Genomic DNA, 16,823 nt, shown 5'->3' with positions numbered 1-16,823 from the left:
TGAAATCTTTGTTCTTTATTAGCGGTGCTAGTAACGCGTGTAAGCCCAGAACTCATGGTTATGACCACAAGGAATTGCTGAGAACCGGGTAAGTGGGAATGTAGTGGCAGCAGCGCTGTTTAACATGTCTGTGTATGCTCGTGCCAGCACCGACCCTTTCTGAATTCAGTGTATTTACTCTGGGAAGAGTAAGAATTTGTTTTAATTTATTTTTTTAACCTCAAGACTCCGTGCAGGGCTGGAATTTTTGGCTTCGTTGTTAAATAAACCATATCCCCCCTACGGTTCGGCAGCGAGCCCGGGATCTCCCCCAGGGCGGTTCCCAATGGAGCCGCCCCGGGGCGCTCCTCCCTTGCCCCGCTCATCTCCCCACCCTCCGCTGCACGCCAGCCAATCGGAGCGCCCTTTTGGCCGATGCCCCGCCCCCCCGGCGGCCCGCCCAGCCAATGGGAGGCGGGCGCCGCGCGGAGGTTGCCGCGGTGACGGGCGGCGGGCGCGCCGTGCCCGCGGGAGGGACGCGCGTCCCGCGGGAGCGATGGAGCCGAGCCTGGCACGCGTGGATTACCTGCAGGTGGGCCCGGCAGCCCCCGGCAGCGCCCCAGCACCGGGGCGAGGCGCCACGGCCCGCCCGGGGCCGAGGGGCGGCCGTGCGGCGCGGCCTGCGAGCGGCCCGAGGCGCGTCCCGGCTCTCCGGGCCCCGCTCAGGAGCGTCTCTTCCATCCACAGGTGGGAGTCACGGCGCAGAAGACGATGAGGCTGCTGCCCGCCTCCGGGAAGAAGGCCACGCAGAAGGTACCGACCGCCTGGTGCTTCGCTGCCTCTCCTGTCCTATGCCTCATCCTATCGTTAATCATCTCCAGAGTTTCCTTAGGTATAGGACGTCATAGGGAAAGACTGTGCAACCCCATTTTGGGCGTTGGGAAAACCTCCTTTTGGAAAAAAAATAGGAAAAAAAAAAAAAAAAAGACTTTGTGATTGGAAAACTTCAGAACCGGGAAAGAATTTTTGTAGTTTATGGTATTGCTGAAACCAGGAGGGAGTTCTTCCACGTTTCTCTATTTTGGTTTTACTAACACTTAAGACGAGGAAATGGCCTGGAGTTGAGACAAGGGAGATTCAGATTAGATATTTAAAAAATATTTTACTGTTAGGATGGTCAGGCATTGGAATAGGCTGCCCAGGGAGCTGGTGGAGTCACTATCCTGGGAGGTGTTTAAGAGGTGTCTGGATCTGGCAGTGGGTGCCATGGGTTAGGGGTAACAGTAAAAATAACAACTTGATGGTTCTACTTGATGATCTGAAAGATCTTTTCCAACCTTGGTTCTATGCAATACTTCTTTTCAAGATTTTTTTAATGTAAGTTCAAATTAAGGAGACCTGGTTAGGGAAGCTCAATAAAAAGAACAACTTGGGATTTTTTCATTCAGTAATAAAGTCTTAGTGTGAAAACACAACTCTACCCAAATACATCTTCACCTCATGGTTGCCGATGCTTACAAGTAGAAGCAGGAGAAGGATTGTAAATGCCTGTACTTGAACTGCTGTTCAGTGTCCCACCTACAGCATTTTATATAGATCTTGAAAGTATACTCCTATATGTAGTTAAGTACTCTAGAATTTTGAGTCCTTAAATATAAGAAGATACAAATTTCATAGCAGAGGGAATATTTACAATAGCATGTAGTGACAGGTCAAGGGGGAATGGCTTCAAACTGACAAGAGAGTAGGTTTAGATTAAATATTAGGGAAAAATTCTTCCCTATGAAGATGGTGAGGCACTGGCACACCCAGAGAAGCTGTGGCTGCTCCATCTCTGCAAAGAATTCAAGGTCAGGTTGGATGGAACTTGAGCAACCTGGGATAGTGGAAGGTGTCCCTGCCCTGCAAGGGGTTGGAGTTGAGTAATCTTTCCCTTCCAACCCAAACCATTCTGTGATTCTATGAATATAGGAAGAGCATTATTTAAAAACATAGTTGTAATAAAAAAATAACAATGTATTATACTTTTGAAGGTGGTTGTTGGAGATCAGGATGGGGTCGTTACATGTTTTGGCATAAAAAAGGGAGAAGCTGTGGTAAGTGAAAATGTTCCATTTAAAATTTTGTATTTTAAAATGTTCATCCCAGTGAACTTTGAAAGTCCATTTTTTATTGACATGGCAAATAAGATGCCTGGACAAGGTGTCTGGGTAGAACTGTAGACTGGTGAGGGCATGCTGATCTCATGCCTGATCAAGTACAGGATCCTTCACAGTAAAAAATGTGGGTCATCAAAAAAGTAATTTCTACACATTTTGCACTTCACTTAAGTTGGGCTTAAGCCTGGGCATGTACACAGTTATTGTAATGGGACAAAAACCTGCAGAGATTCCTTACATCACCTTAGGGATTTGGACAAATTGATTGCTTTTTCTGCCCATCTCAATAAAAATTTATTTGCTTTCATGGGTTTTCTTCTCCAGGAAGTTCATGGTTATCTCATAAATATTCTACAGCAATAGAGATAAATCAGTGTAGACTTCTGGAATAAGAATGTAGCATGTGAGAGGGAACAAGTCTGAGCTTTTCCCATGAATGAATAAATAACACTAAAGTGATGAACTCTCAATTTATGATGTTTTAAAGTTTTTTGAATTTATTTACTGATAAAATGCTTGGTTGCTCTGTGATTCTGAAGATAAATATACAGATCATTTTTGTCTGTGTACAACCCATTGCATCTTAGGCTTGCCAGAAATTGTAAAGAAATTTCTTATCCTCTATGTTAAAAAATTACCATAATTATGATGTTGTGATGATGAAAATTGCTTTTCTGTTGACAGCCAGTATTCAAGACACTGCCAGGACAAAAGATCTCCAGACTGGAGCTGGGAGGAGCTCTTAATACACCACAAGAGAAAATTTTTGTGGCTGTAGGATCTGAAGTCAGAGGTTTCACAAAAAGAGGGAAGCAGTTTCTTTCCTTTGAAACTAACCTTACTGAAAGCATCAAAGCTATGTATGTATGATATTTTGCATTTTTTTTGAAAGCTGTAGCAGATTGCTAGTTTATGATTTTATGCAATAATTTTAAGCATATTGTGTAGGTGATATTAAGTGCCAGTCGAGCTTCAGCTTGTGTTGAGACCTGTAGCAGAAATTTGGAATATCATGGAGAAGTATTGGAAGTGTAGGGGGAATTGGGAATGGTCTGGAGGTGCTCACACTCAGAGCAGTGCAAAATCTACATGAGCAGAGCTGGGGTTATTGCCACAGTGTGTCCTGTCCACATAGCTCCTGGTGCAAAATCTTTTTTTGCATCGTGTTGTAAGATTCTGCCATAGACAAATCAACATAAAAAATATAGTAATGAAATTTCCATAAAGATATTCTAAGGGATTTACCTGAACACAAAGTAGAAATGTGAGAGCTATAGAAGCCACAGGGGTTTAATATTTATAAGGAACTCTAAAAGCTGGAACAGCTTGCAGGGCCCCATAATACCTTGTAGCAGCAAGCACAGTAAGGCGTAAAAGCATTACTCTTGCTGCAACAAGATGCTACAGGAAGTGTTTTGTTTTCCTCAGGTACATTTCAGGAGCAGATCTCTTTCTCTGTGCAAGCTACATCTATAACCATTACTGTGACTGCAAGGACCAGCACTACTTCCTATCAGGAGATAAAATCAATGATGTTCTCTGCCTTCCTGTAGACAAAGTGAACTGCATCACACCAGTGCTGGCGTGTCAGGACAGAGTCCTCAGGGTGTTACAGGTTAAAATGCTTCCTTCTTTATGTTTTATGTGTGGATGCTATGGAATGGCACTAATTATGAAGGGAATATATATCAGCATGGTTTGAACATCATAAGGATCAGTGTATTTTGCCTTACTTGGCAGTGTTGCTGCTGGTGCATTCCCTTTCTGTTGTTTTATTTTTAAAGGAAAATCATTATCGTAAACTTGCAAAAAATGAGGATTAATAAAACCACTGTAAACAGGCTTTGGAATTCATAGGTGGAAGTAGATGGCAAATTGGTCCCTTCTAACTAAAAGTGCTCACATACACATTTAATTTCCTGAAGTCTTTATCACTTTGGGAATTCTTGCTCTCATAAATTACTGTTGTGACAAGTCTTGAGTGATACTAAGCAGTTTAACATATTAAATTGCCAGATGAGTTCCTGGATCATTTTTAATGATAACAACACATTTCAAGAGTCCTGTATTTTATTTCTACAGACTTCACCCTGGTTTTGGCTTAGAAATGGTTCTCCCATAGGAGTTTGAATAAGTAAATCTTACCTTTTAGTGTGATCCATAACAATTTTATCATTGTGGGGCTTTGATTTGGTAAGCAGCTTTTGGTATGCAGTGTTTAGGGGTTGTTCTTTTTTGTTGTTTGGGTTGTGATTTTGTTTTGGTTTTTTTAATAAATTCATTTAAGATTGTTCTCTTTGTCTTCAGGGATCTGATTTGCTGTATGAAGTAGAACTTCCTGGACCACCTACGGTTCTTGCTCTGAGCAATGGAAATGGGGGTAACAAGATTTTGAATGTACACATAATTATTAATACTATTTTACTATATTTTTAAAGATTTTGTAGCTTGTCTTTGTTAATTATTTTGTCTTGATATTTAAGCTGATGTTAAAAGCGCAGCAGAAAAGTGACTATGTGAGGTAATTTTTCTACCTATAAAAACACACAGAGATATGACTGTTTTAGACCTGAATTATAGTTATATTTAACTGAAGGCCTCTTAGAACACTAGTGAGATCTGAAGGGTCTCACTGTGTAAAAACAAACTTGACTTTTGGGGGCCATGTGCAGGTTTTGTGTTTGTGTTTGTCTTACACATGGATTTCTATAACTGGAATACATGGACGGACGAGAATATTGAGTAGAGCTAACATAAACTAAGACTGGAAGGTTCAAACTTAAAATAGTTTGGTCATCCTTCTTGCTAATCTGCTCTAACCTCATAGAAATCGCTTTAGGATGTTAATCTGGTGCTTAATTTAGTTTCAGTTAGATTGCGGGACAAACATCCAGAGCTGGTTTGGAAAAGTAGCTCTTAATTGTTGAAATTTTGGCACAACATTCACTGCTGGGTGTTTGTTCTGAAAGGATTTCTCAGTTTTAATTCTGTAAAGTCCATAGAATAGCCTTCATACTTCAGCCTAACTTTGCTGAAATATGTAGTCATAGATTCTGACTGGTTTTTAGGCAGAGCTCCAGTGCAGGGTGCAGCCAAACACAGAACAGTGATAGCCACAAGGAAATGATTGAGATGGGTGCAGTTTTCATGGATTTGTTTTCAGGTTTGAAGCCTGACAGTTCTGTTGCACATCACTAGTTCTGTGTGTATTTTCCCATGGGCTGCAGAGTGTAACTACACAACATTTTGAAGTTGGTGTGTGTGATTGTATCAGTTTTAAATTCAGTTTCTGTGTTTAGGTGATTCTGGGGAAGAAGTTGTTTATGGGACTTCTGATGGGAAATTGGGTCTCACCCAGATTACTGGTACCAAGGCAATACCAAGGTGGGAAATTGGAAATGAAAAGAAGAGAGGAGGTATGTGTCTCAATTTCTCACTCTTTAGCTTTCCAGCATACCTGAGGCTTTGTTAAGAGTAAGGTAATCAGGAAATCTTATTCACAGATAACTTTGGAGGCATATTGTGATTATGTCAGTATATGATATTAATATGACTAAGGTCTCTTTAATTCTTCTGATTTTCTGGAAAATAATTTTAATCAGTTTGTCTTGCTTTGGGTTTTGTGCTCGTATTATTTCAGAATTTTCAGAATTTTAGCAAGCTTTTGCTTTTACACTATTTTTAAAGTTGCATTTGTAAAACAGTGTTGATTAAAATATGATTGATTGAGATGTTTATAAATTTTTCTATTTCTAAGTGTGGGTATATTTGGCAAGTATACCTGCAAAACTTACCAGATGTTCAGTAGTTTTAAGGTATCTGAAGAATCATAACAAAGGGTTTTGTCTGAAGGTGGAAAATGTCTCTATAATAAGGAATCTAAACTTTCCCAGTTTTAACCTTGGTGTGCTGCTTCCAGAACATCTGTTAGCTCATACTGCTTTGTGAAGGAGAAGGTCAGGAATGGAATGTATAAATACATTTTTATTTGATTATGAGAGTTATCACCACATTATATTCTTAAAATGCTTCTTAGTATATCCTTAATCTTTCTATGAAATATGGAGCCACAAAAGCTCCTTGAACCTGAAGCACAGGGGAGCACAGAGGACTTCAGCCCTGAGGACTCATCCAGAAATCTCATTATTAACACCTTAAAAGCTGGCCAGGAGTCTCTTCCTGTGTAACTGAGTCTTTACATATATTTACATAAACTGGCCTTTATATTATTGTATCATAAACTAATAAAGATAAAACAAATAGCTCTTTTTTCTTCTTCATTAGGTATTCTGTGTATTGATAGTTTTGACATTCTGGGAGATGGAGTTAAGGAATTACTTGTTGGACGAGATGATGGAATGATAGAGATTTATAACTTTGAGAGTGCTGATGATCCTGTGCTTCGACACGATTATGTAAGTCCTCATTCTTCATACACTGCTGGAAAAAAAGACATTAATTAAAAATAAAAATCTGTGTTTCAAAACTTACATGATCATTACTGCTAAAAGATCTGGTTTGTTTTTAATTTAAGAGGTTTGTAACATTGACAATATGAACTTGAAATCAGCATGGTAACATGCAAGAACCAGAAAGTGAAGTAGTTGTGATTTGAGCAAAAATCAAAATAATGTAGAGAGTGTATGTTAAAGTTTTGGCTTACTTGATTGTTGGGTGAAACCTAATACAGAGTTGCTCTCTGAGTGAAAAAAATTAGAGTTTTGTGTACAGTCTGTGATTTACAGGCTAATAAATGGAAGCTGCCAGGGCTTCACTGAGCATAATTACTTTGGTTATCAATTATTTTAAATGGTAATTGGATCCAGAGGGATCATTTCAGTCAGATTGCTAATTTCTGCTGGAAAAACACTGTCTGACAGTGTTTTGCTTTCAGCTCTGCAATGTGTTTGCTGTGTGGAGTAGAATCTTCTAAAAACTCCTAAAATGGGCGCAGTGATATTTTCCCTCTTCTTGAATGTGTTTATTTGAAGGCTTTATCAGAGAGCATTGCATCAATCCAGGGTGGCTGTGTGGGAAAAGATGGCTATGATGAAATTTTAGCAGCAACATACTCAGGTAAGCCTCATATCATTGACACAATAAATGCCATGTGTGTGGTGAGGTGATGAAACGAAGTAGGTTATGTTGTTGGTGCAAGTCACGTCTCTTAAAATTTCGTGTTGAAAAGATCTCTTCTGATTTAATATTTACACTAAAAAACAAGGTTTCCTACACTTAAACTGTGGGGATTTTATATTTTAAGCTATTCATCATGTGTAACACAGTGACTGGCTATATTTTGGTGTAAACTGCTGCCTTATTGTGAGGAATTAATTAGTATGTCTTAAGGAATTAGTTATGATTTTTTAATATGTATGAAAAATGTTGATATGCAAACATGTTTTTCTTTTATTTTTCTGTCTTTTACACAATTTCATTCCTTTTCAGCTTCACAGTGCTTTAAATAGGGTTGATTCTGATTTTAGCTCCCCCATGTGAGGCATCTCAGCAGCTCCTCTGTAAGACTTGAGCTATTGGCTTGTGTGTGACAGAGGCCATGATAAACATGCTGCATATATCAGCTGCTGGGAGCTAAAATATTGCTAGTTCTCTCTCTCTCTAGTTACCTTCAGTGCTAAAATTTAACCTATTGAAACTTCTTGTAATGAAAATCATGTCATTTTGGCAAGATACAATCCTCAGTCAGTTCCTGAGAAATAATGGTGTTCCGAGTACCTCTTCTAAACACTTTTGAGTGATCAAAAGGCCCTTACACCTGACCTCATATGAACTGTTTGGTATGGCCACAATACTGTTGCAGCCTAAGTCCTTTGTGGCTTCTTTTAGTGGGAATGTTATAAAGATCCATAGATCATAGAAGAAAGGGAAAAAGTGAAAGCCCACGTTCCCCTGTGGGCTTTCAAAGGTGAATTCTGGTAGGATGTGCACTAGACTGATTTTGGCAGGGAACCAGAGCTATGAACACCTATTCATTTCCTGCATATCATGCCTGAGGTATCAGAATATAATCAATTAGTATTTGCTTTTATAAATAGTAATTTAGTAAGCAAAAGTACAACTTTTTTCAAGCAGCAGTATCCAACCTGTAAGCCCACTTAGCAGCATCCAGTTTGCTATAAACACATTGCACAGCTTTCATTTTGTTTTCAGTACTGCCAGTAATTCAGAGTTTTGTCAGAAAAAGAGAGGTGAGAAAAAATCCAAATGCTCAGTTAAAAACTGTGAAAGAGGAATTTTTTGCTCAAAGTATTTAATGAGAAAAAAAGAGTAATGATTTCAAATTTAAGAATGAAACACATAAAAAATTATGTGTTTAGGATTAATTCTCAGAAAAGGATTAAATTGGGCTCAATTCTCTCTACCCTGTGTGGAACAAACATCACACATAGAATAGCTGAGTGTAGAATTTTCTTTTTAGCTTATAAGGAATATAAACTTCATATATTGGTTTAGGCTGGCTGACAGGACTGACTACAGAACCTGTCCATAGAGAAGGTGGATCAGGTGAAGAACTAAAATTAAGTCAAGAAATGCAGAGCAAGATTTCATCCTTAAGGTAATTGCGCTAGAAAGAAATTTAAATGGAAGAATGGAAATGTTAAAAGCTGAAATGTCATCTCTCCTTCCTATCTCACTGGATTTTCTTTACTATTAATATATCTAGAAGTAGAATCAAACCTTTTCAAAGTAGAAATGAATAGCAGCCTCATTTCACGGTCGTTTTCTATCTTGCCTTCACATGATGATGTGTTAATGCTTTCTGCCTCAGTATCAGCAAGATAAGATTACTTTCTTCCTTGCTGCTCTATAGCTTCTAAATGATGGCAGGAAAGAAGTCACTACCATATTATTCAAAATGCATTGTACTCTTGAAGGAAAAAGATTGTCCTTTCCTGTGTCTCAAAAACCTCTTTTGTCAGGGAACATGTAAAATCCATGTGTCCATGTGACAGAGTTTATATTTTATCTTGGCTAAGTATGTCGAAGGGGAGTCATCAGTCACTTCTGGCTGGAAAATTGAGGACAGGAGATAAACAGGATTGCCTTGCAAGTTTAAAATGCTTAATTTTTAGGGTAGCTCTATAGTTGCCCTTTTTAAAGACATTATGAGTGGTTTCCCTTTTCTAGGAACGAATTGGAACAATTGCAGATAAAAGTACATCAGGAGCGGGAGAAATACCAGCAGTCCTCTCAATCCAGCACTGCAGTTTCCTCAGTACCTGCCTTCAGTGTGAATGACAAATTCACACTGAACAAGGATGATGCCAGCTACAGCCTCATCTTGGAGGTGCAGACAGCCATAGATAATGTCCTGGTGCAGGTCAGTGGGGCTTTGTTCTTGTTGGCTTTCTTGATGCATAAAAAAACCACTCAGAACCATCCTAATTCAAAAAGCCAGGTTACAGCCTCTTAAGGACATGTTTGTTAGGGAACAAGTACAATAAATTTGTGCTGAGAAGAGCAATGTTACCTTACCAAAATAGACCAAAGTGCCTGCTGTAACAGAAGATTTCTTTATAATTTAAGTGTTTGCTTTTGCATGTCCTTATTTAAACACCAGTTAAATGAGTTGAACATCCTCACTCGCCAGTTAAGTGCCTTCTGTAGTGGAAAATTAATTTCAGAATGTTATGGGCCACCTGTTCACTTTCAGTGTGGAACAGCATCTGATTTGTGTGCAGCTGGGGAGAAATACTCCTGGCCATCACAGCAACCTTAATTAATTATTCCTCTTACTGTATCAGCTGAAATTAAGGCCATCTTTGGTAGTCAGAAAAGTAGCAGTACTAAATTACCTTCTTTTGGGAAATGAATGAAGAGAAAAATGTGACAAGGAGGAATTTAGGAGATGACTTTTCTATAACAAATGGGAAAGAAGTACTGCAAGATTTTATTTTTCACTTAATCAGATCACAGATCACTTAAAAGGATCACAGAGCAATGCTAAGCTACAGCTAATTTGCCACTGTATAATATCAGATGTTTCCATAGCATAAATGAGAAATAATGAAATTGTTTGATCTACCTTTCATGTCTGAAAGACAGTTGCAGATTTTACACTAAAGTTGTGGTAAGCTAATGCCTCAGGAGTTTGGGACTCTGTAAGGGAATAACAGAAAGATCATGGTGTTACTCCAGGATTAAGTAGTAAGCTGCATGTCTGTTTGACTTCTGCCTCTGAGATGAAGCAATCTCCTTGCCTCTCCCTTATTGCAAAGATTGATGACAGAGGATAAATGCACTTGGAGCTACTCAGGGATATAAGCTCTTTATTTTTCCTTCCTCCTCTGTTCTGCAGAGTGACGTCCCACTAGACTTGCTGGACGTGGATAAAAATTCTGCTGTTGTTAGTTTTAGCAGCTGTGACTCTGAGGTGAGTGAAACAGAGGAGGTGATGGCTGTAGAGATGGCACAATGGAAACTCTTAATATTGTGTAATAAAAATAGAACTTGGATTTATATATCCCTGATTTAAAATACATTCAGTTAGACTCCTCAATGTGGAGAGCACAGCTTCATTAGAGATACCGCAGAATTAGGAGTTAATTAGGAGGTCCTGCATAAGGCAAACATAAATATGTGCAAAAATATCTTTCTTTTTTTGTTGTTCCTGAGGAGGATTGTGAGAGACACATTCAGTACTGCTCTCTTCTCTGGGTTTCATGGACTCCTGTACATTTACATCCAAGTAATTTAGATGAAGAGTGTTACGTTTCTTACTAAGTTAATTTCTAAAAAATATCTTGAGAATGTGACACTTCTGCTGTGTGGGGATTAAAATGTTCGTGTTCCTTTTTTTTTTTTTGCATATAATAACTACAGACTTAAATAGTTACAGAATTACTACTGACACTGAGGGCCAGGGAGAAAAATCCAAAAACTACCTTAGGATTTATGAAAATCTTCTGTAAAATCTTTTCCCTTCTTAACAGTACTTTATTTTAGTTTTAAGAACTGAATTTGCACATCATTGTTCTGCCCTGGAGCACCCAGAAATCAGCTTTTTATTTTAGGTTTTGTGCCATTTATGATGATTAACTTAGAGCTTTTTGGGGTGTATTTTCTTACTGATCCTGCTTTTGTTTTGGAATGTTGAACTAATTTTTCAGATGAATGGGGCAGGCTGACATGCATTTTTCAGATGAAAACTAGATATCTATGTAATCTTTGTAGAGATATTAAAGAGTGTAAGAGGCTTTGGTTGTATTCTCCTTATAGAGATATTTTTTAATTTTTTTTTTTAACTCTATGATAATTAAAGCTAATTGGAACATTCAGGAGAACCAAGGGTTGCTTTTTCGTATTTAACTCTTTTCAATAGCTGTACATGCATTGCAAAAACTTCACTGTAACATATCCACAGTTAAAACAGATCAATAGAAATTTTGTGAATCCATGTGCCTGTTTTGTATTATTTTCCTGTTGAGGTTTTTTCTTTTTTTTTTTCCCTTTTTTCAGCCAAATAGCAACTTTCTTCTTGCAACTTACAGATGCCAAGCAAACACTACAAGACTTGAACTTAAGGTAAAATCCTCAAAAATATGTTCCATAAAATTAATGGTTAGTCCTGCTTTGGAATGGAGAATTCTCCACGTGGATCAGTCTAGTTTCTACTGCTGCTTGTTTCCTGAGACCTTCTAATTCAGGGCTTGTGTTCCTTTTTATTTGTCTTTAGGATTTCTAAGGGCTTCTAAAAGTATGTCACAGGAGAGCCTGGGGTCTTTTTGAGTGTCCCAAAGATGAAAGCAGTGGGGACACCACAGCTTGGGAAAATACAGAATTCTGAAGGCACCACGTGGAACTCAAAGCTGAGGGAGGTGTGGGAAAGAAAGCTCTGGCACTGTTTATCCTCTGAGGTGTTTGAAGGAAGTTACATTGGGAACTAGCAAGAGAATATAGACTCAATTTATGTTTTGGAGAGGAAGAAAATCCTGACATCCCATGCTTATTCTACTTAAAGGCATGTGGGCGTTTTGGAGTTTATTTTTGAGGATCCACCAAATTTTATGGCAACCACCACAAGAAAAAATGAAGGAAATCCTGGTTAGGAAAGTGTTGAGCATGAACACAGGCATGAGCTTTTCTCTTTTTTACTGCAGCCTCCTAATCTGATACATATTCACATAAAACTCTAAATTTTGAGCCTTTTTAATTTAATTGATCAGAAAACAAGTTTGAGTGTTATTTTATTAATATTTAATTCATCTAATACAGCAGCACTTCACTGGACTATGCTCCATTTAGTTTTAAAATTCTGCTTTATTTATAGTGGCACTACAAGTAAATATAGTACTCTAAATATTCTTTGAAATACTAGAGGCTCTCTTTGAATACAGATTTCTTTGAATATATATAGATTTCTTTGAATATAGATTTATTTATTCAAATATAGACTTTGAATATTTACTAAATTTCCAAGCAGTGGTAAAAGAATCTTTTCCCTTTTCTTCTTTTCTGTGGGTCCTTCTTTCCCCTCTCCAGGTTCGCTCGATTGAAGGACAGTACGGGACACTTCAGGCATATGTAACTCCCAGAATTCAACCAAAAACCTGTCAAGTTCATCAATATCAAATTAAGCCACTTTCACTTCACCAGAGAACTCATTCTATTGACCAGGACAGGTATGTGCAAAATAAAATCAATGCCTTTTTCACTTGGGAAAAATGACACAAGCCAGCTGAAACATTTGCTCTGTAAACTTAAGTATGCAATTTCTAACCCCTAACCTACACTTTTGAGCCTGTAGTTCCATTTCATGGATTTCTTAAAAGAAATTATAGATTAAATGGGTTCTTGCCATTCTTGTTTTGGAACTACTTTTTGTTGTACTGCCCTGGGTTGTAATTCAGCCCCATGTGTTAGTGAGCTGAGGGTGTGGTAGAAAGGAAACTTTCCTCCGTAGGTAACTGTGTCTTTTCAGTTTCAGCCTCATTCTCTGCTCCACCCTTTTCCTCTAATTTTTTTCTCACAGCTAACTTGGCCCCAAAACTGAGCCAAGACTTTTTTTTTACCTTTATTACTCTATTATAGGAAGTTTAGTATTTTACACAGTTTCTGATGGATTTTTGCCTGTCTTCAGCTAACATCTCGTGTTGCCTCCAAGGATTTGCTTCTTCAAACCAAAACTGAAAGACTGAAGGGAGGATACCAAAGGCTTCAGTGTGCAAATGAGCTCCACTATGCCTTGTTCTTGATAAAAATGCTACATCTGGGGTTTACAGCATGGGAGGCTCTTGAGGCTCTGTCTTAGTCATATTTGCTCTTGTCAGTTATTTACCTTTGTCCTGAATTTCAGGTTTAACAAGTTGCAATGGAACATCAAAACCTTCCAATTTGTTGGTTTTTTTTTCTAGATCTGACATGCCTTGTGGGAGGTGAAACTTCAATGTGCATGGAGCTTTGCATTTTCAAGTACAAAAAACCAGCTGTATTCTGCAATATGTATCTGTACTTAGGGAGAGACCTTATTTTTTACAGGGTGTTGATTAAAAGGAAACCACCAGGTGGAACTAAACTTTTTTTACATGGACAGTGTTCCTCCTTCTTAACTATTAACTGTGCTTTTTCTCTTTTAATTTCACAATGTCCCAGGCCCATGAATACACTGATGCTCAAAGGCCAGTTCAGTTTTGCTGAAATTCACTCCTGGGTTGTGTTTTGCTTGCCTGAGGTGCCTGAAAAGACTCCTGCTGGAGAGTGCATCACCTTTTATTTTCAGAACACTTTCCTGGGAACACAGCTTGAAAGTACCTACAGGTAAAATACAATTACTAAGCCTAGTGCACGCACGTGTGTTCAAGTTTATTTATTTAAAATTTTTCTTCTTTTATAGAAAAGGTGAGGGATATTTTAAATCTGACAACATCTCTACAATATCCATCCTCAAAGATGTGCTTTCCAAAGAGGCCACCAAAAGGAAGATTAATCTCAACATATCGTATGGTAAAAATTCTTCTCCATTTTGTTGTCCTTCAGTTCATTTGTTATTCCCAGAAGTGGAATATGTAGTACTCATTTACTTGCTGGGTTTTTTTTTTTAACTCCCTGCTAGATGTAAATGAAGAATCTGTGAGGCACACATTAAAGCTTATCCACCCTAAATTAGAGTATCAGCAGCTGCTGGCCAAGAAGGTTCACTTAATAGATGCTTTAAGAGTAAGTATTGAACTCTTGGGGTTTGATTTTTAATTGGGGGGTGTTATGCTGTCAGATACCAAACCATGGCTCAAGTCAGGTGTGTGTTATGTGGGGATATATTCCCTTTCTGTTACCTTAAATAAAATTAAATCAAATTGAAGCATGTATTTTAAGTGTCTAGGAGACAAATTTCTTGAAGGAAAATTCTATTTTTTGCTATATAACTAATGAATAGCACGTAGGATTACTGAAGATGCTTAAATTGGATGGTAGAAGGGCAGCCAGCTTCATCATCTGCTGTTCTCTCCTAGCCTGCTGTTATTTTCCAGCTCCTTCTGCCCCTCTTTTCACTAACATTTACACTTCTTTAGATCATCCAGGCCAGGTCCTTTGCTTTGGAACTTCATCCCAGTGTCTCATAATTTCTGAATCGTCTGCTTTTGAATCTTTTGCCTAATACCCTCCTCAATAGCCTTTGGGAGGTACCAGATAGGCAGCTTGTCTCAGTTCTTTTTCCAACAACAGGATTTTCCTGTCAAAAGCTCACCATCATCAACTTGGTATTTTTTATTTAAAGGGAGGGGAGGTGAAAGTGTTCAACCAGTTCTCTCTTGTCCTTCTGGGGGAATCAAACTTGTCAGAGCTCTTTAGAAAAGCTGGCTACCAATGAGAACAGTGAAAATCTTTATTATCACTAAAAGGGTTTTACTTGGGCTTGATTTGGCAAACCAGGGATGTAAAAAACAGTAGAGAATTTATTCTTAACGCATATTGTTTGTGCAATAATAATGGTGTTGTACCTCCTGCTTGTTTTAGACAGCAAATCTTCAATAAATTTTTTGGTCACTCATTTTTTTGATGATAACTTATTGACAGGCAGTAAAATAATCTAATAATTGACGAAAGCAAACTCACAGTGCACAACATAATTACTTCTTGTCTAGAACAGAAGTTCTTTTCTCTGGAGGATGAAAAGATCTGTACTACCAACCATCCCAAACTGGTCTGCTGATAGACTGAGGCTTTTTAGAAGAAGCCTTCAAAACTTTTTGCTGTCACAAATTGAGTGATACTTTCAGTTTACTTTTATCTTCAGACTTCACTGTGTGCTACACTTTTTTTAGGAATTCACTTATTCTAAAAATGAAGGTATGGTCAAGGTTTGAGTCTGTATGGTCTATTCCTGTTCTGGCTCAGAGCTGGAAGCTGTAATACACAGGATTTTGAGAATCCAGTCTATAAAGTGACATCTGGCATTTCATTAGAAGAAAATGAGGCTCTCTGAAAATAACATTTCCTATTATATCAGGGGATTGTCTTCCCTTTGAAGTACTTCCTTCTGACATATCTAAGCTTAATTTCGTCTTACCTGCTGTTGTGATAGTTACCTGCTGTTAGCTCTCACCATTTTAAACTGTCTTTGAGGAATTACAAGTTCATGAAGGCAACGTGGACTTCCTGCTCCCAAAATACCGCAGCATTTTGGAAGAGGCAGATCAGCTGCTTGAGGAATACAAGAGACAACCTGCACATCTCGAGAGACTTTATGGTTTGTTGACAGTTCAGCTTTGTTTAAATGGGGCTTAATGTCCAGAGTCGTGGCTGAAATAGACAGCAGCTTATATTTAGATGATTCTTGTCTTTATGGACATGGTTAAAGATGGTGTTCAAATTCAGGATGGCATTTAGGAATGTATAAAAGTTAAGTGGCTTGGATTTGTTTACAAGTAAACCATTGTTTAAAACAATGAAGTTAAAGAAGTCTTCTAACAACTGCAATACTTGATACATAATCAGGAGTTAAAAGTGGAGATACCTCCTACTGAAAACAAACAGTAATTCTGGGAATTTTACCTTTACAGGTATGATCACAGATCTCTTCATAGATAAATATAAATTTAAAGGCACCAATGTGAAAACCAAAGTTCCTCTCCTTCTGGAAATTTTGGATGGCTGTGATCAAGATGGATTGATCGCTTTTTTTGATGCTGCCTGACAAGGAAAAAGCAGAGTAATTTTTCTGCTTTTAACCAAGGCATTTCAGTATCAAGTCAAAAACACTTTTTTGTTGTACTGTCGGCTCTTACATTTTATTCTTATTTATTTTCGTATTGGATATAGTAGTAAACTTCATACAAATTTTTGTGTATGTTAACTGTATGCAGAGGTTTTATGTACAGTGTTAATAGCTCAAGAAAGATCAGATGTAAATACCAAAAATCCTTTTGGCAAAAACGTTTTCACTACTCTTTAAGATGACATGGAGCTGCCTGTCCCCCAGCTGCAAGAATGGATGAAGAAACTTGTTTCCAGAGACTTGGACAGATTTGGAAGAAATCTGTGTGTTTAAGCTGTACCTTAGTTTTTCCTGTTGTGTTGAGAATGTAGTGTGAGAATCTCACCAGACTTGATGTGGCTGGTGTGTGCAGAGAGGGGGGAACTCTGAATTTTAGACTGATGATAGCTCCATTTAAAGCCACATTTGTTTAGGAGTGGATGGCATTAAACTTCCTCAGTGCTTCTCCA

The 16,823-nt window shown here is 38.2% G+C and overlaps 1 protein-coding gene across 3 annotated transcripts; it reads left to right on the top strand.

Annotated features, from left to right (window-relative positions):
* The first annotated feature begins 1 nt into the window (after position 1).
* On the top strand, positions 2-16,823 carry BBS7 (Bardet-Biedl syndrome 7). 3 transcript variants are annotated; one of them, XM_015624274.3, is made up of 19 exons: positions 2-88; positions 727-792; positions 2,013-2,075; positions 2,823-2,998; positions 3,567-3,753; positions 4,446-4,518; positions 5,438-5,554; positions 6,423-6,553; positions 7,130-7,214; positions 8,613-8,715; positions 9,288-9,480; positions 10,459-10,533; positions 11,619-11,684; positions 12,642-12,781; positions 13,752-13,916; positions 13,993-14,102; positions 14,212-14,315; positions 15,723-15,846; positions 16,160-16,823. In XM_015624274.3, exons 2-19 carry the CDS (start codon positions 751-753, stop codon positions 16,291-16,293), a joined length of 2,088 nt encoding a protein of 695 aa, XP_015479760.1. In that variant the 5' UTR covers positions 2-88; positions 727-750; the 3' UTR covers positions 16,294-16,823. The 3 variants fall into 3 exon arrangements, with proteins under 3 accessions (XP_015479760.1, XP_015479759.1, XP_015479758.1); XM_015624273.3 differs by lacking the exon at positions 2-88 and adding an exon at positions 461-571 and having other exon boundaries at positions 15,682-15,846; XM_015624272.3 differs by lacking the exon at positions 2-88 and adding an exon at positions 462-571.

Source organism: Parus major, chromosome 4 (assembly GCF_001522545.3).
Source record: "Parus major isolate Abel chromosome 4, Parus_major1.1, whole genome shotgun sequence".
Lineage (NCBI taxonomy): Eukaryota > Metazoa > Chordata > Aves > Passeriformes > Paridae > Parus > Parus major.
Note: the sequence above shows the minus strand (reverse complement) of the source record. Positions and strands in the feature narration are given on the sequence as shown.

Bases quoted from the DNA above. Each gene is read 5' to 3' on its own strand.
- BBS7 (XM_015624272.3), top strand. From the start codon at position 536: ATGGAGCCGAGCCTGGCACGCGTGGATTACCTGCAG. The intron at 2,076-2,822 runs GTAAGTGAAAAT...TTCTGTTGACAG, and splicing joins TAAAAAAGGGAGAAGCTGTG to CCAGTATTCAAGACACTGCC. The intron at 9,481-10,458 runs GTCAGTGGGGCT...TCTGTTCTGCAG, and splicing joins TAGATAATGTCCTGGTGCAG to AGTGACGTCCCACTAGACTT.